Consider the following 27,051-nt stretch of genomic DNA (forward strand, 5'->3'; position numbering starts at 1 on the left):
TTGTAGCACACAAGAGGCCATTCAAAACCGCTTTGGATTCAGGCCCTTTTGACACAACGGCAATTACTCCACATACAGTAAATGTAAGCATGTACACACATTTGCATATCTGCACACTCATAAGTGCACATAATATCATGCGTACACTATCACACAAACAAGAATACACACTTCTATCTGCACTTCTAATCTTCTAGTAATGAGGTCAGCGTTCTCATTAGAGCTGAGAGAAATAAGGGAGGGTTTGAAAGAGAGCTGAATGAGGGATGAGAAGAGGAGAGGGCAACAAAGAAAATCCCATGTCATATTTTCTCAGGGGAGGTCATGGTTTGCACATATAAGTAGCAGATCATCTAATCTGCTACAGACCTTTTTTTTGTTTAGCAGCTTTTCTATTAAATGCCCAGGATATAATAGAGCTGCTTCTGTGTTATACAAGACTTCTTGTGCATCATTTGTCCGTTCTAAAATTATTCTTTTCATTTTGCTTATGAAATTTAAGTATATTTGTTTCTTAACTAACCGGATCAAGCACAGGCGTGATGAGCAGGTGTTTTCCCCAAAGAAACTGCCGATCCACATCCCAGGTGGTGCTGTCAGAGTAGAACCTTACAAAAGAAAGTGTGGCAATATATAGTAACTTAGAATGTCCTGATCCAAATTTTAAAAGACAGCATTCATAAGAAAACCCCGTTGAAAAACTGACATTTTAGGAGAGCTTTGGATCCTTCCAAACCTAAATTAGCAAGTTCCGTTTTCACAAACATTTGATTTCTCATCACTTTCTTTACTACATTCACTTAGTGCATCCCAAACAAATGCTTATCTGTTCTTATTGTCAGTGTTGCAGTCTGAGTCCATTTTAATACATAATTTTAACTTGAGGGATTAGCTCTTTCACTAGGTTCCTCATTTCTGCTTCTCTTAATCCAAGTGTTTCAGTCTGAAGCGAAACACAGTACACAATATCCGTGTCATTTTTTTCCACTTAGTTTTACCATTTTTATGTTCTTTAATCTGAGCAAAGCACTTTTTTAATTGTCATTTTAATTAACAAAAGACTACAAAGAAAGTTTAACAATGCAATAAAATATATGTTTATTATCTTTACGACATTTAGTTTCTGATCTTCTAATAAAATAAACTCCCTAAATGTTAATACTGCTAATATAATATACTGAAACTTTATAGTATCATTACCATATGCTCTGAAGTGACAGCAGAAATAACTTTAAATATAGAAAATTCCCATTTATGGTTGCTGCAGTTTACTCATATTTGCCTCAAGATATGCAGGTTTTACACAGATTTTATGAGGGAGCCAATTCAATAAGTATAGACAATAAGGTTACTTTTATTGAAAAGCAGCAAGTTATATTGAACACTACCAACTCTGCACTTTAAAAATATATACATTTGAATAAAGACAAAAGCAAAAATCACAAAACTAACAGTTTGAATAGGCACCAAAAGAACTTAACTCAACATAATGGATGACTTACTCGTGCACAAGAGGACGTACGACGGTCTCCCCTGAGGTGTGGGCTTTGTAGAAGAGAGTGTAGAGGTAAGGCAGGAGAGTGTAACGTATCTTCAGGTAATGTCTGGAGCTGCTCACCAGCACTGAGTTGGCACCGTAAAAAGCAGGATCCTGGGGCTGGAGGCAGAAAACCAGATTAAAGCGTTGAGGTTGATGAATGGGAGTGGATAACAAAAAGAAAACAAAGATTTGTCTTTAACCTTCGGTGGAATTAAGCAGAAATAGATAGGGGATGCAGAAGAAACCTGTCTGAATAGGGCAAGGGAGTAACTGAGTAGGGAAATTGAGTGAAACAGGTGAGGAATAAAACCACTTTTTATTATATGAAAGTAGACCTTAAACACGTGTAAAATGAAAAAAAAAAATAAAAAAGTGAAGAAGTACAGTATGATTTAATTTCATGACGGTGTGAGTGAGAGGATGATTAGCTGCTAACAGGCCATACTTCTAACATCTAGCCAATCATTTCTGCCCCCGGCACCTCCAAGAGGCTGATGAGCAGCTTGTGCGAGTGGGTCGGCGTGTGCTTGGTCTTGGCCGCATGGGCATTTGATGAGGGGCATGATTAGGGCAAAGTAAAGGTCACACATTAGCTGTCGTGTTTGGTGGGTATAGTGCATCTGATTCATCATCATCATCTTGTTGCGGTCCTCTAACAACTACCAATCCTTATAACATACTTATAGACAACATCTTAACACCACCGCTCCCTCAACCTTTGCCCCCTCACACACACACACACACACACACATTCACAGTTTAAGACTATTTTTTGCATCAGTGATTGGAATGGAAATGCCCCTGACAGAGTGGGTCTCATTACTTGAGACTGGCTTTTCTTACAAGCTGTATGTGTCAACAACAAAAAAATAGATCAGTTATAGTCTCAGCATATACTCAACAAATCCATCCTGCTTGGATAAATGTACATGTTTTTGAGTCTAATATTTCTCTTTTAAAAATCCATAATGGAGCTCAGATGGCTGTTTGCTAAAGCATAATTCTAATCATGCATCTAAACAAAGCTGTTTAGATTTATTTTGTCATATGAAGATACTCCAATTACCTTTATTGGCAACCCCTGTTAAGATCTTTGAAAGTCTGCAAATGTAGTCATTTTCATTCCAGTATGGTAATCTCCTGCTGAGACGTTTGCAACAAAATTAAGTCTTAAATTTGAGTATATGCATTCAGTTGTGGGGGAAAAAAACCCCACATCATAAAACATATAATTTGAAAATATGGAGAATAGGAAAGAGGTCATGATCTTGAGTTTAACTAAGTTGCATAGACCTGCAATGAACTATTGTCCGATCCTTTCATTTACAATGTTTTGTTCTAGTCTATCTCATTGCTGTGGATGGTATCCATTTATTTATTTTTATAAACCCAAATCAAATGAGCATCTTAAATTTAACACCAACGTACCACATTTCTACAAATTAGTAATGGGAATTCTTAGCCCCATCACTGAGCCAGATCATTTGGATCAGATTAGCAATAAACGTTGGCTCCTTTGACTCCCACATGGTTCGTCATTTAGCCCGCGCATGACTTGTGTAATTAGGCTAAATTTAGAAGTGTTTTAAGGAGCAACTGCTGTGCAGGCTTTCAAAGTACATAAAAGTGTCCAATGAATTTAACCCCAAAATTCTGGGATTGCATCTTCCCTCGAGTTTATGTTTTGTGTAAAAACCTTGATACAATGTTTAAAGAGCATGTCGTAATGACCTGGCACATTCAGTCTGTGGATAGGCCTATTAAGCGATGTAGAAAAGTTTTTTTTTTTTTCTTTTTTCATTTTGTCTTCTACTAATTAACAAATGCATTAAAATAAATGTGGTCAGATGGTAGCTGGCTTCCACCATTAGTGTAAAACAGTTGGTTTACATTTCTGACCAGCACATCCAGCTAGGCTCACAGCTGGAGGTGAGGATGTACAGGTAGAAAAATAATTCTTCCTAGTCCATCTGTTGTCAGTGGGGGGCTTCTTAGCTGAAGCTATCTTGATATTTTACAACATGCTCGCATTGCGTCCACCATATGGTACATCATATTATGCTAATCTGACATACTTCAGCAGAGCTGTTACATTTTGCTTAAGCGTAAAATTTGCGAATATTAGTGTGTGGTGTGTGAATCCATTTTTTTTTAAACTCTGGTCCCTATAGAGGCTGTGATGTATAACAGCTGACATTCAAAGCTTTAAAGCCAAAATTCAGAGGTCCCACTGCTCCCATTTCATAAAGCAATTGTACTAGTATTGGTGTACACCAATCTCTGTGGATAAAATAGTAGTTTATGTTTTAACCGCTTGGACTTTATAGTACCTATATAATGTGATGGAATAAAGGGTACACCCTGCAGCACTTTAGACCAAACAGAGGTAGTGCAGTTCATAAATCTAAAAGTGACACTCAAATAAAATAACTTCAGGACAAAATGCCTTTACTGTACCTTGTAGCCCTCAGCATTGTGGTTCCGACTGAAAGGATAGAAAGCTCCAACTTGCATCCAGCGACGGCACAACTCTTCACTTGAATCGTCAAAGAATCCACAGATGTCAGCTCCGATCTGGAACACATAGGAGGAATATTGGGTTTGACATTTCGACAGAAGCTGCAGTGTGTGTCTGTGTGTCACCGTGTTATAGTTGTACTAGAAACAGAGAGTTAGAAGACCCTTTAACAAAACTCAGCATAATAAACTTTGTGGCTCCACGCTGTGGATTCCTACTTTGATTTATTAAAATGAAGTATCTAAAGGTTACGAATATCACTCTAAGCACCTGTTATGATTAGACACCTCTGTCTGATGACAACAGATCACCTGGAGTGTAAAAGACAAAAAACCTGGCCCTAGTGAGATGCCTGGCCACCAGATTTAATTCTTCAATTAATGCAGAGACTAGATGTGAGCATGTCATTGGTGCAATGCAAACTCCTGCTCCTTAGTAAGTTCACAAAAACTCCCTGTTTTCTATTTTGAACCACTTGCAAATTTTTAATGATTGACAGAATAAGAAGGAAACGGTCCAAATCCTATTTCCATCTTGCTGTCTTCTTTGTTTGTGAAGCATGCATCTGTGTTTATGTGTTTGCCGAGGCTCCTAAAATCTGGTTGACAGAGTCCTACCAGGAGTAGTTGGCATCTGTAAGACCACCTGATGTGCACAGCTGGAGGAGTGTGTGTGTGGTATGTGTGCAGTTTGCTTCCTGTTGTTTTCTCACTGCTGCTTGTGCTATGTGCGATGGAGAAACACTTGGGTTGTTAGTGGCAGTGCAGTTCTAGTTCTAGTTTTAGGATGTTTGTCAGTAAAATGTTGGTTTTATAGAGTAGTTACTGGTAGTCTTAAATAAAATTAAGTGGATACTGAGCTGTATCCACCTTGTATCTACCTTGTTGTCAGAAAATGGAGTGTGATTCATTAAGCCCAGAATAACTACATCTTTAAAGAGGTCAATATTATATATTTTCCAGGCAGATGTTACTATCTTATACCACACAAGTATTTTTCTTCAGTTGTTATTAATATGCTATCTATATAAAAACCAAGCTAACAGAAATTTTACTGTACATTTGATGCGTTGACATGGGTCTTTGTGTCTTTAAGGACATAATTTCCTTCCTCTCCTGAGCATGTTATCACAACAATTCTTCTACATGCCATATATTGGGTCATGTACAATCATTGTAGTTTGCATGATAAACTCAATTGACTTGTAATTCCACAAGATATTTGCTAACTGCTGCTGCTGCTAGTCTGGAGGAGCTGTGTGGGAGAAGTGTTCGGAAGCTCAGCTGGGAACTGAAGCTCTAAGGAACTTTGAGGAAAGAGTTAAGAGATAATTATTGTGCACAGTTGGTAGAGATAGAAGAAGGCAAAGACAGCAAAGACTGAACAAAGAAACAGTTTGCTTAATTTGCCTTTCTCGGATGCAAATTGTCTATAAACAATAAAAACCTTCACCGTAAATCTGATCTGGCTACTTTTTCAATCACAAAAAAACTAAAAAAAAAAAAAAAAAGTCCTCCAATAGCTAGATAGTGGTGGACTTTAGGAACAGAGCTATCTTTGACTGGCCTGCTATGGGTGTAATTGAATGTTTCACATTGTTTTTTTGAATTGCTCGTAGGCAAAGATGAGGAACTTGTGACACCGAGTAACTTTTAGTCTAAGCCTTTTTATGGTGTGCAAATTCCATAAGTTGCACAAAGTCGACATATCAAACCATATTTGATTCTTGGATGATGCTGTCATGGCAACCAATAAGTAAAAAAGTTTTCTTTCCTGTATTTCTTAGTTCGCATGTTTGTCTGTGTGCATGTACAAATGGACTATGTGGTACTCACGTAGGGAATTCCAAAAAGCCCAAACTCCAGCATGCCTGGAATAGCCCATTTGATGTCATTCCAGTTAGCACCATTGTCACCCAGCCAATGTCCTGAATACTTTCCCACACCTGGGAAGGAGGAGCGTGTCAGCATCAGGGTACGGTTTGACCCAAACACTCGCTTCAGAGCTCTGAGAGAAGACAGGAGAGACTCGTGTGAGGTGGTAGGAGGTAGTTACCATGCAAAGGATACTGAAGCTAACAACAAAAGATTGCGAAGGGTAAAAAAGTTTTAAACCACGTGCACACAAACATCAGTGTTTGCAGAATAAAATACAGACACGCAGTTTTGTAGTACTTTTTTTGCCTTTCCTGGCTCTATGTTATTGCTAAGCTTGGGAGAAATCGAAGCTGCATTGATCTCCATGACAATACAAAGTCTTGCTGATGTTTACAAAATGTGTCTCCTGCCAATATTACATTTTAATTAGAAGGAGGGAGAAAAACAGGAAGAGAATAAAAAATAGACAAATGAATTATGAGTCAACGTTAATCCAAAAGTAGTGATTCAGCAAATTGTCTTCTGTGGGATTATATTTCTGAGTCTCAGGTGGGTTTGTGTTTGGTTTGCGCGTGCATGTGTGAGCACATGTAGTACTAGTGCTTTCACTTTGCACACATTTCTGCTGCCTTTTATTGTGAGCGCGTACACTGCTCAAAGTGTAATAATAACACATCCTGCGGATTTGTCACGGTTATATGTACATAATAATATATATATATATATATATATATATATATATATATATATATATATTTATATATATATATATATATATATATTATAAATTAATCCTGCTTTTTATTGCACTTTTGTTATATTTTTCAGTATAGAAGCAAGTCACCATTTATTCACTTTTTCAATGCATGCTGGGTTGATGACGCAGCCGGTCCGTTTAGTTCTGTAATTTACATAGTAAACACAGGAAGGTTAACTTTTCAGTTGGTTTTTATAATATTGCGTTTGACTGGTGTAATTTTAGACAGTGCCACACATTGCACTACTGTTAGCTGTTATTTAAAAATAACAGTGAGGTTAGTCTAAATAATTTCCCAAATTAAAAAAAAAAAGAGTGCAGTGGAAAAGAGCCAAACACAACTTTCACAGGACCTACATTTGTGCCCTCAACATTTGTCGCCAGCAAACTTTGAGTCATGTGTACGAGCAAAACTGATGAAGGCTTTAACAGACGGTCTTACCTTCACAAGCTAAAACCAAATGCATGTTGACAGTTTTTATTCACAAATTGCCTAAACCACGGACAGAAGACCGGATCCTAAACAACTGTTACAGGACTGGAAACAAAGCAATAGAACTACTTATCGCACCGTCAGTCGTGTCATTCAATGAAGTTGAAGGTGGCAGCAGCCACAGCACAAACACCAGTTTCTTCTGCCAACTCTGTACTCTTCCTCCGTTTGGTCCTCCTCATCTTCATTCCTTGTGATTTCTACATTGCCATCAGTTTCAAGTTTGGATGGAAAATGCTTAACGACGCCACTCAACCCTGTTTTGGCTCGACAAAGCTAGCGCTATCGAACCAAACAAATGTCATTTACCCAGAATGCATTGCAGCGTAAACAACTTGGCGACGTCCGTGACAATTCTTAGAAGAATTGGTGCTTTACTGCTACCGACTTGTGTAAAGTGTGTATGACGATATCTTATTAAAATTTATGAAAACTAAACATCCTGCAGTCTTATTGGTATTGTATTATTGTTATTGGTACTGTGTTGTTAACATTTTCTATTTTATTATTTTATAAATGAATGCAAATCAATTTGACGTTCACCTTAAGCAGTGTCAAATTTTATTAAATAAATAAATAAATAAATAAATAAATAAATAAATAAATAAATAAATAAATAAGTTTTGACCTAAATAAAAGCCTTAACATAAAATTAATATTTAAAATCCAAACCTCAATGAGACTGTGCAAAGTTAAGCTGAGAAAAAGCTTTACAAGCCTTCTTATAAATACCTAATCTCACTGATATTGGTCAAACTCAGATAATTAAAAAACTCCAATGAAAACATGTTGGGAACATTGATGATGACATTCTTAAATCAAATAGTTTCTTTAAGGAGCCTTTAACATAGGATATGGATTTCTGCTAGGCCATATAATTGGCCAACACTTTTGATGTGTTTTAGTTTCAGAAAAAAGAAAATATATATGTATGTATATATAATTTTAACTGTATGTTAATTTGCACAGATGTTACTTATTACAGTTCAGATGTTTAATTTTGCTTGACCTTAACAACAGTATGGATTTTATTGGCTGAGTCAAAAACTCTAAGTTTTACAGCTTATTTTATAAAACAGTAATAAGAAACAACACTCTGACTAATCTTTAACCGACTAATGGTTGGTTAAAGACTTGTCTCCTGGTTTGCTTGGTTTGTTTTTAATTGTAGACAAGTTTGATATGTGATTTGAAATCTGCAAATCAGGGATACCACAGAGACACCAGATTATTATGACTATAATGTTTAACACATCTATTTTTAAGAAATTTACTTGCCTACGGGCTACATGATACATACAGAATTAAGTGTATGTTAAGAGAATATTTTTCAGCATTAAAGGGTAATTATTTGTTATAAAACCTGCATTTGTGCTGTCTTTTGGCAGATATCCATGATCTGTATGAATTTCCATGCTCCAGTAATTATGCCCTATACTCACCGTGATGTCTCTTTGTAGGTTTGCAAACATAATGGGTCATTACACACTTTCAGTGCCAAAACCCAGATGAGAAATTTAAGGCACCCTGGGAGCTGGGCTCATTAAAATATAATTCTGCACATGGTATCTGACTTGCAATTTTCTACAGGAATCATTTCCTGCGATTTGGAGCAGGGCATAAGTCACCTCAGTGCAATGAACTGACAAAACTTTAAAATACCAGTTCTTTGATTATCTTTTTCAGTCAAGGCACAAAACCGTCTGATTTTAATGGTCCTTTGTAATATTTTGTGGAGTTTCATGTTCAGTTTTTCACTTTGTAATATATACAAATGCAAGACAGTGGGTTTGTTCTCATTCAACATACTTGTCACTGATTATAGATGCTCTTGCACTTACTGTTCAGTGGCCAGCACCATAGAGTAGCCATACAAACTGTGGACATCATAGTGGTTCCCCCACTCCTGCTTGGCATCCATGCAGAGGGTCTTACTGTACATCACCTCATCCAGAATCTCTGTGGGAAAGGAAAGGATAAACAAAGTAAGAGGAAGACCTTGACACAATGCTATTTACATTCTAAACAATCAGAAGACATGGAGAAACTAAGAAAGAGGGAAGTAATTGATAAAGAAACAGAAGTGCACTAAAAAAAGGAATGATCAGGGGTGTAGGCATTCATGTCTTTACTGTCATGCTTTATTTGGGACTACTTTTTTATTTGCATATCAAGTGTAGACATACATGTAAGGGCAAAAGTGGTACAATCCATAACATTAAACATTGCTATAATATTATATTTAAATATAATTTGAAGCCAATACATCAATTGAAGAAATACATGTATCTGAAAAATATTCATTAATAAATATCTAAATATCACAAATACTTGAATCAGAAGAGATTTTATTTTTGATTATTAAAATTTAAAGCCTTACTTGGAGTGAAGGGAGGGTAGTTGAGATTGTTGTCAGCACAGCCTTTATTTGATCCTTTCAGGAAGTTAGACACTTCATTCATATCCTGAATGAAAAAAAAGATGTTACGTCAAAGTGAAGACTTTAATAAAGACCTATCCTTTGTTATTTTCAGCTATTTTGTGAATCCATGATTCTTTACAGTAGTGGCCAAGAGACTTGGCTATACCACAGGATTTCAGGGAAATTTGAAACTGAATGTGTGTTTTGTAACAAAAATGTCTGAGTAATGTAAAGTCCCAACCATAATTTCAGCTAAGAAATCATTGATGGTACAGGTTCCGATCTGGTTTTATGTTCGCCTTTGTTCTATGTAGTGATACTCAACACACAGGAAAGCAATTGCCACAAAATGTTTTAGAACTTCAAACAAGATGTCCCTTGCTGAATATTTGTAATTGGCTGCTGAACAATGTCAGGATGTTTTGAATTTCAGCTAATTACCAGAATTATTTTATGTGTCTGAAAATCCACTTACAATCCAGAGAGCATCATGTTTGATCTCCTTGGAGAATCGCTCATACTCGTCTATCCACCACTCAATGCAGTTTGGGCTGGTGTAGTCCGGAAATACAGTCTCCCCTGGCCAAACCTACACAGAAAATACATGCATGAAAACCATTTGTTTCTGCCATTACACTTTAGTGTTTTTGGGGACAACGCTGTGGAAAAATGTGCTTGGTATTCACTTTGCAAGCTCCATTCTTTGTTTTCCCCAATTGTACCAATACCTTTTTATTCTATTATTCAAATATGTTTGAGCGTCTGTAACCACATGCTCTTGAAAATATGTAGAAGTGAGATTCATTGAAGTTATGCAAAAAAAGAAAAAAAAAACTGTGCCTATGAGGGTGTTGGAGAAACAGCTCTGAGATGTGTGAATAGGAAAGAGAGGAAAGTATAGATGAACTAAGAGAAGGGGTGGGATTGATGAGGGAAAGGTGAAAAAGGAGAAAGGGGATAAAGAGTCGAATGTGTTGAGGAAGAGAACAGAGAAGAGAAGAAATCGATAATGCAATAGAAATCTTGCGACGTGACTGTGTGTTAGAAGTCACCCTTAATGACGTGTATTGAGAAAAATGATTAATCCACACAGAGAGAGGGAGAAATTTTCCTCGTGTGTGGGGGGGTGTAAGCAGTTTCTGTGTGTAAACCCTGCTGTGGATATAAAATCTCAAGGTTGCTCCTTTCTGGCCATCTTTTATCTTTACTTCTGCTGGCAATAACTTCATAGCCCAGTTTGTAGTGAGCGTATGAATTATGCTTATGTACACTCACGTGCACGCACACAGATTTATGGGCAATGCTTTTGGCACGTGGAAAGAACGGCAAGGTCAGAGCTTATTGATAGACCGTTGCGGATGCCATCTTTCTTTTATGAGTCATTTGTTCCCTTACTCCAGGATTTTGTCATCTACACATCCCTGCTGATGGCTTCTACAGAGCAAATGCTTTAAACAAATCAGCTGGCATTTGTCAGCACATACCTCTTGCTGCCATTTGTAGCTTTTATGTTCCTCTTTTAGCATTTTGGATTTTCACTTTTTTTCTTTTCTTTTGGATGGTTCGATGTCCCTTTCACAACCTTCTCCCTTAAAGTAATTCTCCTGCTTCCACCTTGTCTGTCTTCTTGTTCCAGGTGCCTGATAAACTGTTGCTTTGTCTTCCATGTCTCACTGTAGATTGATTCTTGTGCAATTGTCTTGTCAGTTGCTCAGTAAGACAGACAGTCTGTCTCTGTGTACATTCTGATCTATTATCTACAGCCCCTTCTGATCCATTAACTGTGACCAATCTTCTTTTTTTCATGTCACCTACACTTTCTGTTCACTTCCAGTTGCTTTGTTTACTCCAAGTACTATATTTTTAACTTCCTCTGCTGGAGAAAAATACAAACTGCTACACAAACAAACAAAAAAGCAAATTCTCAAGTACACAACTCATATGAGATGATATTTACAGGATTAATTTATAATGGAAGAATTATTTAACCAGTTGTATATGTTTAGCACTCTTCCACAAGTTCCGGTCCAAAGGATTTCTCAAGATGAAAACATATCACTGCTATATCAGGGGTTTTTTGGGGGGTAAATTCATACTCCGACAATCTGTTTTTACCCTTTTATCTGTGGTAAAGTGTTGTGGGGGGTGTTAAGGTTTATCCTTAATAATGTAACAATGACCCCAAAAAGCAATAAATTATCTTAAATTATAGAACAGTGAAAATAAAAATAGAAGGACAGGTTTTTAAACACCTGGTGAATACAGAAGGGTGCTCAATGGCTTGGCTCAACATGCAAATAAGGGAACAAATGAAAAATAAATATGTAAAGTATTTCACACTTAAATCTGAATGCAGACATTTATTCCACTTTCAATTCTAACTTGTCACTCCAAAAGCAACAGAACAGGTCTGGGTTAAATATTTTTACTGTTGCATCAATTCATAAACTCTGTAGAGACGATACATGAGTTATGAAGTGTAGTTTCTGAATCAAAATCATTGGTTCCAATTCATAAATTTTTTGTTGTTGTGTGTTTTTGCATTTTTTCATAGACTTTGGAGTTATAACAACTACAGACGAGTTGAAGCTGGATGTGCTGCCAATGTGAAGCTGGTAAGGTGTGTGTGGTTTGGGAGATAATGGGACAGGAGTTGCAAAAAAAGGGCTGCATCCAGGACGCTTCTGGATGTATCACTTTTTAACTGGTGTAGAAACAGCAAATGTTGTTTTGGAAAAAGCCAGCTCATCCTTAGAACGAAAGCACATTCTGCCATATAAAAAGAACTGTAATCAGTCATATTCACATGTGCAGTCTGCATGTGCAGACAACCTAATATAGCTTTCCATTTAAAAATGGAAACACAGATAAACTCCAGACATTTTTATCCCTATCTCACATATGCACACATCTGAACACCCAATCTGTCATGCAGTGACTCAGAACATTTTAAGATTAAACACTAATGCAGAATTAATGCATATGTTTGACCTGTTCATAAACAGCATGAAAAGGCAATTAGTTTGAGGACTAAGTCTAATCATGTGTATAATCAAAGGCAACAATATAAAAGCATGGAAGCAACATACTTTTGCTCCCCACCTCGGTACTCTGCAGGAGAGCGCTTTTCAAATGTGTGCAATGTGGGAAAAATGATCAAAAATAGCCTCTTGTAGGTTTGAATGCCTGTATGGAAATTTCTTCTGGCATGATGGAGACAGTAAAATAATAGCACAAGCACATGTAGCAGGGCGTATCTCATAGGATTAATGTGAACAGCAAGAATTTAAGTGGTGCATGAGCTGCAGAACATTTTACAGGATTTCTACAAAGTTTTGGAAAATGTAGGTGATATTTCTTGGTCTTATTTCAACATCTGCACTTGATAATCGGTACCAGTAAACAGCTTACCTCTCCTACAAGTGGAGTTTTTCCATCTGATTCAAAGACCCAAGCACTCTTTGCAGTACCACGGTCATACGCCTCATATGGAGCACCCCCCACCCTTTTGCTGGTGGCTACTGCAGGGTCCTGGGGAAAGTAAACACCTTTTTAGAAGAATGTTACAATACTTTATATTTACATCAGTAAACATAATTTTGTTATATCAACTAAAAGCCAGAATGATTGATTTACATAACAACATGGGTGGGTGAATTAATTGTCAAATTGGTGTTGATTGGAAAAAAAAAACCCAGTACATAACGCAGTTTGATAAGTTCATATTGTTGGATGTATTACACTGTCTGTCACTGACTTGTGAGAAATGAGAGTTCTTACCAGGATGAGGATGTACTTCTGCCCCTTCTCATGGAGGTAGTCAGCAAACCCAGGAAGGCCTGCGAACTTCACTTTGTCATAAGTGAAATCTTTCTTATCTTCCATGTAGTCTATGTCTGTGTATTGAATGTCCTGTCAAGAATAAAGCAGATCCAATAAATTGTGTATAATATGTCTATTTTTCTCTGCATTATAAAAACGTCATCTCAGAGTAATTTTATTATATGGCTTTTTGTTTCCAGTGTTTGCTGTTATTGTGGTAAATTTTAATACATTTCCAAACATGTATTTCTCTTCATTTTTAGATATTAAATCACATGTTAAGACACAAAAATAATCATTCTACAATATTTTTTAAGAACATTATCTATATCTTATGTATCTTGTGTAACATTTGGCATTTAAGTTATGAGAGTCTCTGCCATGTTTCTTTGTGATGCCATTTCCCCTCCAGAAATTTTTTTTAAATATATTATATTTGTTTTTTTGTGATGTTATTAAGTATATTCATGTGTAATACAGCACTCTGACATGTCCTACCGGTTGCTAAAAAATATTATAGAGATTGTAGGTGTATTTTCTTTTTGATAAGACATAACTGAAGTCTAGTCCTTGATTTGTGCATTTATTGCCTTATTGTGAAACAGTTAAATATGTTAAGGTGGTATTCACAATCCTATTAAATATTGATTGAATAATTAGGGTTAAAAAGTTATGCTGAATATGAGTTTTCTCTCTGAATAGAACATCTGACAGTAGTGTTACTGTCATATGGTCCACAAAGATAAGTAGTGAGGTTCATTTCCAAGAAAATGTCAACCAGAACTGGTATTTATTTCATGGCTTAGTAGTAATGCAGTACTGGAGTGTTTTTAACATTCTGTTGAAGATGAATGAGATAATAAAAGGAATCTGGTCGATTGAGCTTTGATCAGTGCTAACATTCGTTGATGCTTAAAAAATTGTGCTTCCTGGACTGAACCTGTACAGGCCAGCAGACTCTCCATTATTTGACAGAGAGCTGGATTACCCAATCTAAGCTAAAGGCCAGCCCTATCACTCAGGCTGTCTATCGAACTCTTGCTCCAACCTTCATATCGCGTTCTTACAGACAGTGCACAGGTTTGAGTCTCTTGCCTCTGGAAGCACACAGGGGTTCAAATTCAAAAACAGGTTTACAAGGTGAGTTATCAGCTGCTTCCATTTCCTTTCCTGGAAGCTATAAAGCAGTGGTAATAGTTAAAGAAGCCCCTCTTTTGTGTATCAGACATTGCCACTGCTTCTTCCTAGTTCACATAATGTTTTAAACACCTGTTTTTCTCTATATATTGATTTTGTGTGTCAGATTTTGACACAGTGCTCAGTTGAAATAAAAAGTTATTCTTTTAGCAATAAAACAGCTGTCATGTTTTCATCTTAAGTGGTATCATTATCAAAATTTTGCACCTCGGCTTACTTGACATAGTGATAGAATTAAAATAATAACCTATATAAACACTAATCAGTATGTTTCTGAATATGTTGAAGGAGGCCCTGCTGAAGGACACAGAGACAGCCAGCACCATCTTGTTCCAATCAGACCGCTGCTTAGCAGAAGGACATCCTGACCTTTCATATTTATAGTAAGATAGCATATAGCGTAATGGTGTTGATTAGCCTTATTCAGCACATTTACTTACTGTTCACAGTAAGTGTTCTAGTTTATCGTATGAAACTGTGAATCACGTTGCAGCTGCATATGTTTTGATAAGATTGTAACTAGGGATGATTTTCAATGAAAAGAGAGGTGCAGCAGAATGTGCTTTCGGAATGGATGGAGATTGTAACTGAAGCACATCGTTGTCTGTTCTCCTGGCGAGTGAAAGGAATCTAACTCTCTTGTCTTTTCTTGATTCTTGCATTTTTTTCAGTGTTCTAGGTGATTCAAACCTGACACACAGGGTTTATCATTTACTCACAATGGGACCATAAAAGTACTACAAACAGATTGAAATTTAAACGGCGTTGAGATATGACAACATGGCAAACCTGTGCAAACATCAGGTATAAAACACATTGTTGTAGATAAAATCGTTGGTAGTAAATGCTTTCTATTGTTTTCCATATCAAGATATGAGAGTAATAGGTAGCAATTCTAGCTCTGTAAGCTTCTATCAGTTTTAAATAGACGAGAAGAAAATTTTGTAAGGAGATAATGAAGTAAACTTAAAAAGTGAAATGAAAAAAAAAACAAGCAGAAAACTAGAACTTACGTATGGAAGATCAATGGCACGATTCCTCTCCACTGTGGTCTTGACTTCTTCGAGGCTCCCGTAGTTCCACCGTGAAAGCTGGAAGCCCAGGGACCAATAGGCAGGAATGACAGGCATCCCAGTCAGCTGCAGAGGAGGATTATACATCATCATTCAGCTGGAAAGTTTTTACAGTACTTAAAATAAATTAGGTGTCCATGTATTCATGAAACAAAAATATTACCTCAAGGAACTCATGCACCACGTCTTCTGGTGTGTCGCCAAACAAAATGTAGAAGTCAAGGATTCCTCCGATGGTCCTGTAGGTCACTGCTGGGGCAGGCTGCAAAGTCACCTCTGAAAAAAAGGAGAAAATGATTCATGTCAATTGCTCTCCAGGTTGCCCTTGTCATTGTTTTTATTAATTGTACTTCTATCTTAACAATGCATTATTTATTGTGAAATAATTGAACCTTTTTATTGTATTAACAAAAGATGGTTAAACATGACAGTGGACATTTTGTTGGTGTTCTCAATCTACTTCAGCCAAGAGTTATTCTCTTTGCACAGCTGCTTGAATGGTTCAGCAGAAGCTCTTTTCGGGTGACTTGGGTGAGGTATAAATTACTGCCATGTGTGGAGTCATTTCTGAAATTTGCTTTTCCTGTTTTGTGCTATAGGAGTGTATCCAATCCCTTTCTCTTTACTGTTTGCTTTGTAATTTTCTATAGCACTCTCAATATTTCTTGGGACCATTACTAAATATGAGAAAAGAAATAAAAAATAACTTCCCATTCAGTTTTTCTTTTTGCAGTAGCTTAACTTCACACAACAGTTTTTTAACCATGAGTATTGTACCGTAGATTATTTTTCATAATCTCTTCCTCAAGATAACTGTGTCGCCTCCTTCATCCTTGTTTCTCACAGTTCCAGACGATGTAAATCTTTTAATTATTGCTCACCGCATAAGTGGGCAAGCTTAGGGCAAAATCTCTTTTCAAACAGCCTGACTATTGAAGATTCATGCAGATCTTGGAATGTGCTCAATGGAATGTGCTCTTATTTTTCCCATTTTGAAGAACTGGTAGGAGAAATAATCCTATTTCATTTTATGCAAGTAGGTGTGGCACCAGTATTAAAAACAATAATTTTCCTGACATTATAAATGTACTCAAATTAAAGGAGTAATCTTTCTAAAAAAAAAACTTTTGGTGAAATTTTTAAATCATGCATAGCTCTTCATGCCTATGTTTTATTGTGCACTTTACAACTGAGGGAGTGCATAGACGTTGCTCTTAAACATGCTGCTGCCTTTTCACACTGTAGTCTGGTTGCCGTGAACATCCCTGAGGAGAGTGAAACAGAGAAACGTGTGTATTGCGTGTGCATGTGTCAGTGTTTATCTTTACCCATGGCATTGCTGTTGAGCAGAAAGACTCCGAATGACTTTCCACTCTCATCTTCCAGACAGAGGAAGAAGGGATAGTGTCCATAGAGGTTGTGTGTTCCCTGCAGGGAGAAAAGAATGAAGGGATGTGGGAAAGAGCTGTGAATTGCAGGAGGGACGTGGGGGGTTGGGGGGCTTGCTGCAACTGAAGAGGGGTGACTATGTTGTCCAATTAGATCATGAAACATTCAATTAAAAGCCCTTTGAGGGGGCAGAATGCAAACACGTAGAAGGTTGCATGTGTGCACAAATGCATGTCTACATCAGAATTAACTGGTGTTGAAGAGTCTTGATTTACATGCTGCATCTACACCAACAGTGGTGTGACGTGCGTGTGCAGGTTCTTACCCCGTTAGGGAACGCATCTCTGGTGAAAATGGGCCAGGTTCTCCAGTTCGTGTCATGGCGATATCTTTGATGTACATGCTCACCCAGGCCATAGATGTTGTGAGATGGGAGCTTAGCAGACAGCTGTAGGTACTGGTCAGCAAAAACAAGTGGAGCCACTGTGGTGTCAAACCTAAATGTGTTCAGATATAAAAAATAAATAAATAAATAAAAACACAGATGTGAGAGACAAGATTTTGATGTGAAAAAAAACAGATTGGTGAGAAGAGAGAAAATGTGAGAAAGAAAACAAGAGTAAGATGCAGTGGAGTGAGGAGAAATAAGACAAGGAATTGTGAAGGGGTTATTGCAAAGAGAAAAAAAGCAGGCCATCTCATGAAGCTCTAATAAGCCCTCTGGGCAGCATTTCTTCAACACCAGACATACACGGATAGTTGAAATACTGCAATTGCAAACAGCTGTCAAAACCCACAAGTTGTGGATGCAATGAATACACTTTGTCAATGAATAATCATCATAAACATATTTTAGAAACAAAGCGTGTTTGTTATCAGTCATCATGATCGGTTATATAACACAGTCAGTGCATTAGTGTCCCAGTAAATAGAAATATCTTTTTACGAGAAGCTTTCATTTTGACAATAAAACACCCACGTGTCAGCCACACAGGCAGAAGAGCAGAATCACGACTACCCTGCATGCACAATCACTACTTAGAAGTTATATACCCGTTTCTTGTGCAATTAGACAACACAATCAGCTTTTATTGACCGCATGGTGCAATTTTAAATACTTTAAAAGTAAATATTTAACCCTAGTTTCATAGATATATGTCTGATAATGTGTTTACATGTCATTATTGTCAAGATAACACCTCGGATTTGTGCAAAGAGAATCCTGAAATGCTAACTAAGGTTTCCTTATCTGCTCTACATTAAAATGAAAAAGTCATTTTGGGGAAAAAAAACCCCACTTAGTTTGTTTTTTGAGAAACCGATCACTTGAAAAATGCCTATTTGCTTAGATACAATGTGGATTAGTCAGGATATAGAACCACTAATAGAAAAAAACAGCTAAAGTTCCAACAAAATTAAAATTCAGTAGCAAACCACAAGAGTGATGTCATGTCTCCTGGCTCAAGGTGGAGGAAGGGTTGTGAAATGCACTGATAGGGAACTATACTGCTTAGTGCTAAAGCAAAGGTTGCAGTGTGACCTCAGGATGACTCTTTACTCACCTTTTGATCGGCTGAAAAAAATTTAGCAATAGTATGGATATGTTTTAAGTACATATTTTAGTATATATAAACAAGAAGACATTGTCTTCTTGTTTGCTTGCTTTGCTTTGTTTTTAGGAGGCACACACACACAAAAAAATTAACAAATTTTAAAAAATAAATCCAGAGAGAAATGTATATTCAGGCAATGTTGCTAAATATAATAGCCAAATAACGTGGTAACGACAAACACCCCAACTAAATTTGACTTTCATCTTCTACATCTAGGCTAATTCTGCAAGTAAAGATATAGTAAGGATAAGGAAAGGCCTTCCTGAGGTAGCCATGCAAAAGTGAATAAACACAAATAGTCTATATCTACATTTTTTTACTTGCTGTCAAATATATATATATATATATATATCTTGTGAAATACGGTAATGTTTACTATGGGCTGCATGGTGGCACAGTTCATAGAACTGTTGCTCTCTCTGGGTTACCCTTTCCTTTGCACTGTATCTAAATGATAGAAACAGACTTTAATTATACTTTTGGGGGATAAAAATAAAAAAAAAGATCCTTTTGTGTTTTTGGAAACAGAATTAAAAAGAACCAGCATATTTTCTGTTTTTTTTTTACAAATGTTGAGAAGAAAAATCCAGCTCGGGGCAATGCCGTCAAAGTATTTTAGATTTTAACTAAAGATGAAGAAATCTAGTCACAAAGAACATAACTGCATTTTAACTTTGGGACAAACAAGAATCTGTGAAGTAATTAGCAACTTAAATGTTAATATTCATTTTCGATGTGCAGACATATTTTCTTACAGTGCAAAATACTTGGGGCAAACTCTCAATAGCAGGACATGTAAATATGCAAAGGAAAAGTCAAAAGAGGTGAAATTGATAGATAACTTTGCTTTGCTTTGAGAGCTTGTGTCATTCTGCATGGAATGAAACCCTTGGAGTTGAGGTTTATCACCCATGTCTACCTCTCCATAGACATTTAAATTGGAAACACAGGGCTAGATGGTGAGGTCTCACACTTATGTTATAATTATGTATTATCATGCAGCTGGAAACATTACTTTAATTGCAAAGCAGCTGCATTAATTGTTGCTGGTATCCTTTGGCACACAGTGCAACACACAATCATAAAAAAGCCTAAGTGAACTGCACTCTTTCGAGGCATTAAAGTATTCTAAAGAAGTCATGCTCATTTGTGGAGCTCACTGTTTATTTCACATGTTCTCTGGTATATCAATACACACATTGTCACATTTGCATGATGAGATGCAGAGATTATATTGGAAAATGAGTGTGTGTGTGTGTGTGTGCATGTGGGGAGGAGGGTTCTTAGAAAGCTTGTTCCCAACATTTGACATGTTACCAGTTTTGAAGTCTTTTAGACTTCAGGACATTTTATGGGTAAATACATTTGACAGCCGTTGCCCGTGCATTGCTTTTCTTTATCCTATAACAAATGCATATGAGATAGACGCTTAGTCACCCGTAATTCCTATATTAACACACCAGCAATCCCCAGAGTGCCAACTTTAATGCTTTCTCTTTATCAGTATCAACCCATAATAATATACCATATTAAAAATTGAATGGATGTGTTATTAAATGGATTAAAATGAGGTGGTCCTTTGTTTTAAGAATAATGTAAGATTAAGCTTTCATTATCCCTCTGAGACAGAAAAACCATTCAAACAATCTAGATTAAGCAAATGCTGTTCATGAGAGACAAAAGATCAGCACATAAAGGCCAACTGGAACTCATTTCAAGAAGTTATTGTTGATCATTTATTCTTATTATTATTATTTAATAGCTTATGTTTATTGTAATTCTCAAAAACACACCTATACTACTGAGCTGTTTTTGATGTTCAATGGCATTCTGTTCTAGTGCACACAGTTCCAAGATCCAGTTGACTACTGAGATATCAATGTTGACCTATCAAGTTTCACCTGAACTAAATTATGGTAAGGTAATAACGCATGGAAACAAGATGATGAGTAAAACAGCTCACTTTAAAAAGATTTCAGACATAATAAAAGCAAATGAGAATCCCAAAATTAATGATAACTTTGTTTGGCAACTTTCAAGTTGAGGGAGCTGTTTGATGGCTATTGAGTGAGTCACTTAATCAAATTATCAGTAACTCATCTTGTCTCATAGATTATAAGTGCTATGACACATGCTGTATCTTCATAGTTAAAACTACATTGCCTATCTTGAACATAGATTTAAAACGTCCCCTTTATATTCTTCATATCTAATATAGATACACACTTTTACCCATTTAGTCTTTTCATACCGTGTAAGATTTAATTTTACCACCCAAGACAAGTTGCAGAAAACCCTCGTGGCAACACTCACAGGACTTTCTTGTTCTCCTTTCTGCGCACAATCAGGCCAAAGGGGTTGTTTCTGATCTCGAGTGTGTCGCTGATAGGACTGGAGGCGCTGTTTGAGACTTTAGGGATGTGCTCATGAGGGACCTCGAATCTCTGGCTTTTGGGATCGTAGATCTAAGGCAAAAGGAACAGGCAATCAAGCGGTGTCCTATTTCCTGGTCATTTTCGCCCATTGCGATATATACCTCTGTTTGTTGAGCATTCCAGTGGAGAGAGACAGAGAGAGAGAGAAAGTCTGCCAGCAATCACCTTAAAATGAAGTCGATTGTTTGTCTGCATCTCTGCATGCAGTGTCAGCTCCTGTATGTCTCCACCAAACAAGGATGGAGAGGCCATTCTCTTCATTTCCGCATTAAACACTGCAGAAGAAAACCCAATAAAACACTTTTACTTCAGTTGTAGTAGTGAATACACTTAGTTTTATGAAATTGCTTAATATTAAGAAACATTTTTTGTCCACTATTACCACAAAGTTAAATGCAGTCTAGTTAAAACAATTTAGAAATTTTGGTTGTAGTTTAGTTTATTCAATCCAAAACATTCAGACACACAACTGGTAGTTGCTACAGTCAATCAACTCTCAAACTACAAATTAAAGAAATGCAAAACAAGGTCAAGTAAAAATAATTCCTAAGGGTTGTGTAAATCTAAAAGGTGTAGACTGAAGCAATTCAGCTTATACATGCCTACTCTTATATGTTCACTGAGATAAATCATTTTGCTTCTAAGGAAATTGTTGGACTGGGTGGCAGAGAAAGAGGAATCTAAACAACCCATGATATCACCAGCTAATCTTCCGTGCTGTATCATGTCTCATGGTTGAAGGCCAGGTAGATTGTTGGGAAGCACAACAACAGTGATTTATATTCTGGTGAGTCAAAACTAAAGTTGACAGGTGACCAGATACAGGCACAAAGTAATTCACTTCTTAGGAACCAAGGAACTCTGACCGTGAATAAAAAAGATAACAAAAGTAACTTTTAGTTTACAAAAATGTCAAAAGTAAACCTAATTGTTCTGACATTATTTGGTTAATTAAATTTATAACTACTAATTAAAAGATTTTGCATTCCAAGCTGAACACTTTTTGAAAAATGATTGTTTTATTACCATACAAAAGAAAGTGTAAGAATTTTATTTTGATGTTAGCAGAGTTTGCTCAAGATTAGATTTGATATGAAGGTTTATTTGTCCATATTCATTTTATCTGTTTGGTAGACTACCTATGTTTGCATTACTTCCCTTGAATTTCTCACTCTTGCCAAGTAAAAAATAAATATATTGGATGGTGTTTCTTTTTTAGGCATAATTATGTTCTTCAGTTTTTCTCATACAATTTATTTCTTCCTTCAAAGAAGTGTTATTTGACTTCACAAACAAAACAACGGAAAATTTAGTGTAGATTTAATATAAAAGGTCCAGTATTTCCAGTATTTCAATATTTTTGCTTTTACACAATAACTCAGCTTCCTGTTGGAAGAGAGATCAAGCTGAAATTGTAAAAACCTGCATGCTGTGAAATCAATCAGGTTTTCTGATATGCCATCTATGTCTTACTTTCACTGAAAAATCACACCTTGGTCAGAGTGAGCGAAAATTGGTAAGTAAATACTAGAGCACTAAAGCATAGGTGACAACTGAATAATATAGCTTTACCAGTAGGCTTTGGGGTTTGTAGTGAGTGCACTGTGTATCCATGGTTGTTTGGGAAGAAACACCAGGGAACATTTCGCTCATCCAGAGGACTCCAGCAACAACCACGCTGCTCACATCCCGCCTGTTCAAACAAGATAATGTGACTATTACCTTTAACTAATATTGTCTTTAGAGCTACTATTTACAGAGATGTGATTAGTGTTGAGATTTTGGTAATTGCCAACATAATGTAGAAGTAGTAATCAAAATAACTGTGTTATTTTTATATGCTAAACAATGGAAAAAAGCAAAACAAAACTAGATTGAATTAGTGGAGACGATGTTAACTCGTACCTTTGAGGCTCCAGCATCAGGATAACAGTCGACTCTTTCAGCCATAGGAATGTTGGGACACTGAGGAATAAATCCATTTGGTGTTTCTATGACGTCTATAACAAGTACATAAAAAAGCAGGTAAATGTAAATATGTTTTGGTTCCATCAATAATTCTTGTAGCTTTCCCGGCTGTGGTGATTTAAAACATCTCAAAGTGTCAGACCATCACCATCGTCCTCATGATAGAAATTGTGGAAGGAGATGGGATCCATGTTAAAATGTAGTGGTATTTTCCCAGATGGCAAAACATTTATTGAAAAATTTATTTTCTGACAACTTTGTAAAAATTGGAGTGTTTTTTTTTCATATATATATTTTATTTTTCACTCTGAATTTACTTCCGAAGTTGACACTGTGTTGTGTGTGCAAACTTAAAAAACACACACACACAGACACATGCAAGTTTGACTAACTTAATTCAGTTCCATGTAGCAAATTGATGTAATTTTTAGGTTGGCGCTCCATTCCGTTTTTGTAGTGAATACACGCACACACTCATGTTGAAGAACAATTTAGAGAGACCAATTAACCTAAAAATCAGGTCTTTGAATAGTGAGGAAGCTGAAGTACCTGGGGAAAACCTACGCTTGCAACACTCAAACTCCATACAGAAACATCCCAGACTGGGATTGGACCCCAGAACCTTACTTTTTCAATTATTTTTCTTTAAATCTCTAATACTTCTTGTTATTATTTTATTAGCATAATTCACTTACCAAGTTTTTTGGTGGCAAAAAGAACAATCATAGTGATTGCCAATATGGTCATCAGGATAAACAGAATCAAAAGGGCGATTTCTGTGGTGGTCCATCGCTTTTTCCCCATCTAATCACCCACAATAAAGCAACGAACAAACAAAGAAAAAACACAGAAACATACAAATGTTACATAGTGCGACCATGTCATTGCCTCTGAGTCTTTTATAGATATCTCATTTAATCAAAGCAAGTTCTCAAAATGTTCTGCCCATGCATGAATCAATTATTTTTTCTTTAGATGTTGTCAAGGCTCATAACCATTAAGTTCAATCTGCTGTGAAGAAAAGGAAGGGAAATTAAAGCGTGTGACAGAACCAAACATTGTGCATGCCCCGGTTTGTTTCCAATCAGCGGCACGTAAAACACAAAACATTTCTGACTAACATGCATGGTTACACATAGAAAACAACATAGAAATCAGATTCACAGAGAGCAAACTTACTAGTCTTCTTTTAGCTTGCACTACTCTCCTAAAAATAACTTCGCCACTGTGGATCGTCTTACTACTTTCAACACAGGGTTTATGATGACACACAATCTCAACACACTTAAACTATTTAAGTTTGTTTCTGCAGAAAATTTAGAGTGTCTTATCATTTGGGCATGATTTTTTTTTCTTTTTAAACATACTCAATCATGCTGCACAACAAAAGCTGTAAAGCGGACTGCGGGGAATATTTACTTGCTGTAGATTACAGTGAATGTAACAGATGAACCATGTAGCACTTACCTCGCCTCTCCTCTACATCCAAGGGAAAATGATTAGCTCAAGAGAGATAGATCCTTTATAGACCAAAGGATGTATTGTTGTCGAAAGGTACTGCCTCTCCTTATACTCGGCGTGCAAGTCATTGTGGGTGGGTGTGTGATTTACAGTCTGAACGTGTAGACCCCAAGGTCACAGAATGTCAGATAACAATCTGCAGCGTCCCAAACAGCTGAATCAAAAAAATATACTCATATCAGCATGTTGTTATCTATCATGCAGTCATTTAATTCAACCTACGTGAGTGCGAATTCAGTTTGACCTTTACATCATTTTTAGCAAGAATGCATTATTAGCCTGTAATGACCTAAGTAACAGTGTGTTTTTTAATGTAATTATGAAGGTAAGATTCAGTGTAATCTTTAGCCCATCATGGTCACATCACCACTTGTTAGTAATTAACACTCTTGGATATACGTTCTTATATGCTCACATTCCAGAATTTAGAGGATTGAACAGAGCATAAGTAGGAACGTAGTAGAATGCAAAATATATTGCTATACTGCAGTAAATATATGTGCAATAAATTGTTATTTGTTGCAGCAGTTAGTATGTATGTCAACCTTTGATCTTATTTTATACTGGACCGCGATCCTAAGACAATCCACTTAAAAGGGATGCAGAATTTTAAATCAATGCAGTGTTCTAGGCTGATGTAGAAATTTATGTTTCTATGCAGAATGAAAATAAAGCAACAGACAAGTTGCTTTAGTTAGACAAACCACAAAAAAAAAAAAAAAAAAAGTTAAAAAGTTTTTTTTTTCATTATGTGTATACTGATTGAACAGCTCATAAACTTTATGAACACTGTTAATAAAACAGATTTTTTTATTCAAGCTGATAATTCATAATAGGACATACAGCAAGCTGGTCTCAGGCTGGCATTTTTACAACAAACTTTTACATAATTGTATTTATTACTGTTAATCTTCAAAATGCAATATCATTATGAGCTATTTATTAAAGTCCTCTTACATATTCACCACAATGTTTTGTAGCAATCAAACATTTCAGGTAGTTAGAGATAATTACTGACAAACTGAACTCTAATACAGTTAAAGCTGCAGTATGTAATTTTTTTCTTTTTTTTTTTATATATATTTGTTAACATAAATATGTATAAGACAGATAATCTGTGAAAACACATTGTGCAGACCTTCATAAGTTACCAATATAAATTAATTAATGTTGGAGCGATATTAGTTGGGAGGAACATGTTGTTCTATGTCTTCGCACATCAGAGCAATTATTCAGGTTAAAATTGAAGCAGATTTATATCTGTCCAGTTTATATAAATCTCTCTACAGGTGTGCCAAAAAAAAAAAAAAAAAAAAAAAAAAAATTACATAAGACTTGGGATTATCATTCAATATAATTCAAAATCAACTTAAAATGTCCCAGAATTGATCTAAATAAATTAAACAAATCTGCTGGGTTTTGGCCTACATTTTGTAATTTTGTGGGAAGTTCAATCATCACCACGCAGCCAACTAGAACGCATTGTTCAACTGAAATATTTCCAATTTTTTGTCCTTTAATACGTAGTGCAATCCTTATACATGATGCAATTAAAATTAGTGAGATGAATTTTAAGGATCCCTCTAGTTTGCTATACATGGAAAGGAGTTGGACCTCAGGGTGTCAGAGACAGGTCACTGTGACTCGTCAAAGCCCACTGTTTAGATGTTACACAAATCCAAAATTAGGTCATAACACAAAACGTGATGCAGAAACTCTTGGTGCACAGTAAAGCAAACGGAACAACAATGATATCTCAAACAGAGTTCACAGACACCACCGATATCAAGCGATATCAATTAACAATTTCCTTTTTCTAATTTGCATCAAATGCTGCCAAACAAAATGATAACATAATAAGTACCTGCTTTAAAGCAATGCTTCTCAATTCCAGTTCTCCGGCCCCCTGTTCTGCACATTTTAGATGTGCCTCTCTTCCAAAACAGCTGATCCAAATTATTTCATGACCTCTTCTGTAGCTACTATGTACTGCAGAAGCCTGTTAATCACCCACAGATTCAATCCAGGTGTGTGGCAGAAGGGGAATACCTAAAGCATGCAGGGCAGGGAGGCCTGAGGACCGCAATCGAGAAACACTGCATGAAAGTCAGTTGCCAACAGCTCAAACTTACAACAAGAATCGTCCATCAAGAGCTGCCATTCTTCATGCTCCCTAAACCCGATTGCATTACTGGGCCTTAATGATTCTCAATTGGTCAACATTAGTAGACAGACTCCTGCTTGTCCAATTACATTAAAAAAGAAGATACATTTAAGAATGAGCAGTTAACAATCAGCCAAATTATAGGAATTAACAAACATACCTCAAGAAAACATTTGAAGACAAAATTTTCAAATAAAACATGGTACAGGATGACAGGATGCATGATTTTGTTTCACTTTTACCTAAATACACCGAAAGTAGG

General features: G+C 36.4%; 1 protein-coding gene across 3 annotated transcripts in view; it reads right to left on the minus strand.

Annotated features, from left to right (window-relative positions):
• si (sucrase-isomaltase (alpha-glucosidase)) overlaps nt 1-26,520 on the minus strand; it is a 59,354-nt gene extending 32,834 nt beyond the window's left edge. Inside the window, exons 1-19 of one of the 3 annotated variants that reach the window (XM_044120294.1) lie at nt 26,490-26,520; nt 23,800-23,908; nt 23,042-23,136; nt 22,709-22,829; nt 21,302-21,411; nt 21,015-21,166; nt 17,414-17,585; nt 17,028-17,127; nt 15,863-15,975; nt 15,640-15,765; nt 13,388-13,519; nt 13,019-13,138; nt 10,083-10,196; nt 9,566-9,650; nt 9,027-9,144; nt 5,894-6,065; nt 3,998-4,114; nt 1,503-1,657; nt 524-608 (exon numbers count right to left, since the gene is read on the minus strand). In XM_044120294.1, coding sequence (XP_043976229.1) covers nt 524-608; nt 1,503-1,657; nt 3,998-4,114; nt 5,894-6,065; nt 9,027-9,144; nt 9,566-9,650; nt 10,083-10,196; nt 13,019-13,138; nt 13,388-13,519; nt 15,640-15,765; nt 15,863-15,975; nt 17,028-17,127; nt 17,414-17,585; nt 21,015-21,166; nt 21,302-21,411; nt 22,709-22,829; nt 23,042-23,136; nt 23,800-23,908 — 2,196 coding nt within the window. In that variant the 5' untranslated portion in view covers nt 26,490-26,520. Of the gene's footprint in view, nt 1-523; nt 609-1,502; nt 1,658-3,997; nt 4,115-5,893; nt 6,066-9,026; nt 9,145-9,565; nt 9,651-10,082; nt 10,197-13,018; nt 13,139-13,387; nt 13,520-15,639; nt 15,766-15,862; nt 15,976-17,027; nt 17,128-17,413; nt 17,586-21,014; nt 21,167-21,301; nt 21,412-22,708; nt 22,830-23,041; nt 23,137-23,799; nt 23,909-24,283; nt 24,312-24,571; nt 24,649-26,489 lie in introns of those variants that run through there. The other 2 variants (XM_044120293.1, XM_044120292.1) reach the window with 2 other exon arrangements.
• Nucleotides 26,521-27,051: the final 531 nt, after the last annotated feature.

Source organism: Gambusia affinis, linkage group LG06 (genome assembly GCF_019740435.1).
Source record: "Gambusia affinis linkage group LG06, SWU_Gaff_1.0, whole genome shotgun sequence".
Taxonomy (NCBI): domain Eukaryota; kingdom Metazoa; phylum Chordata; class Actinopteri; order Cyprinodontiformes; family Poeciliidae; genus Gambusia; species Gambusia affinis.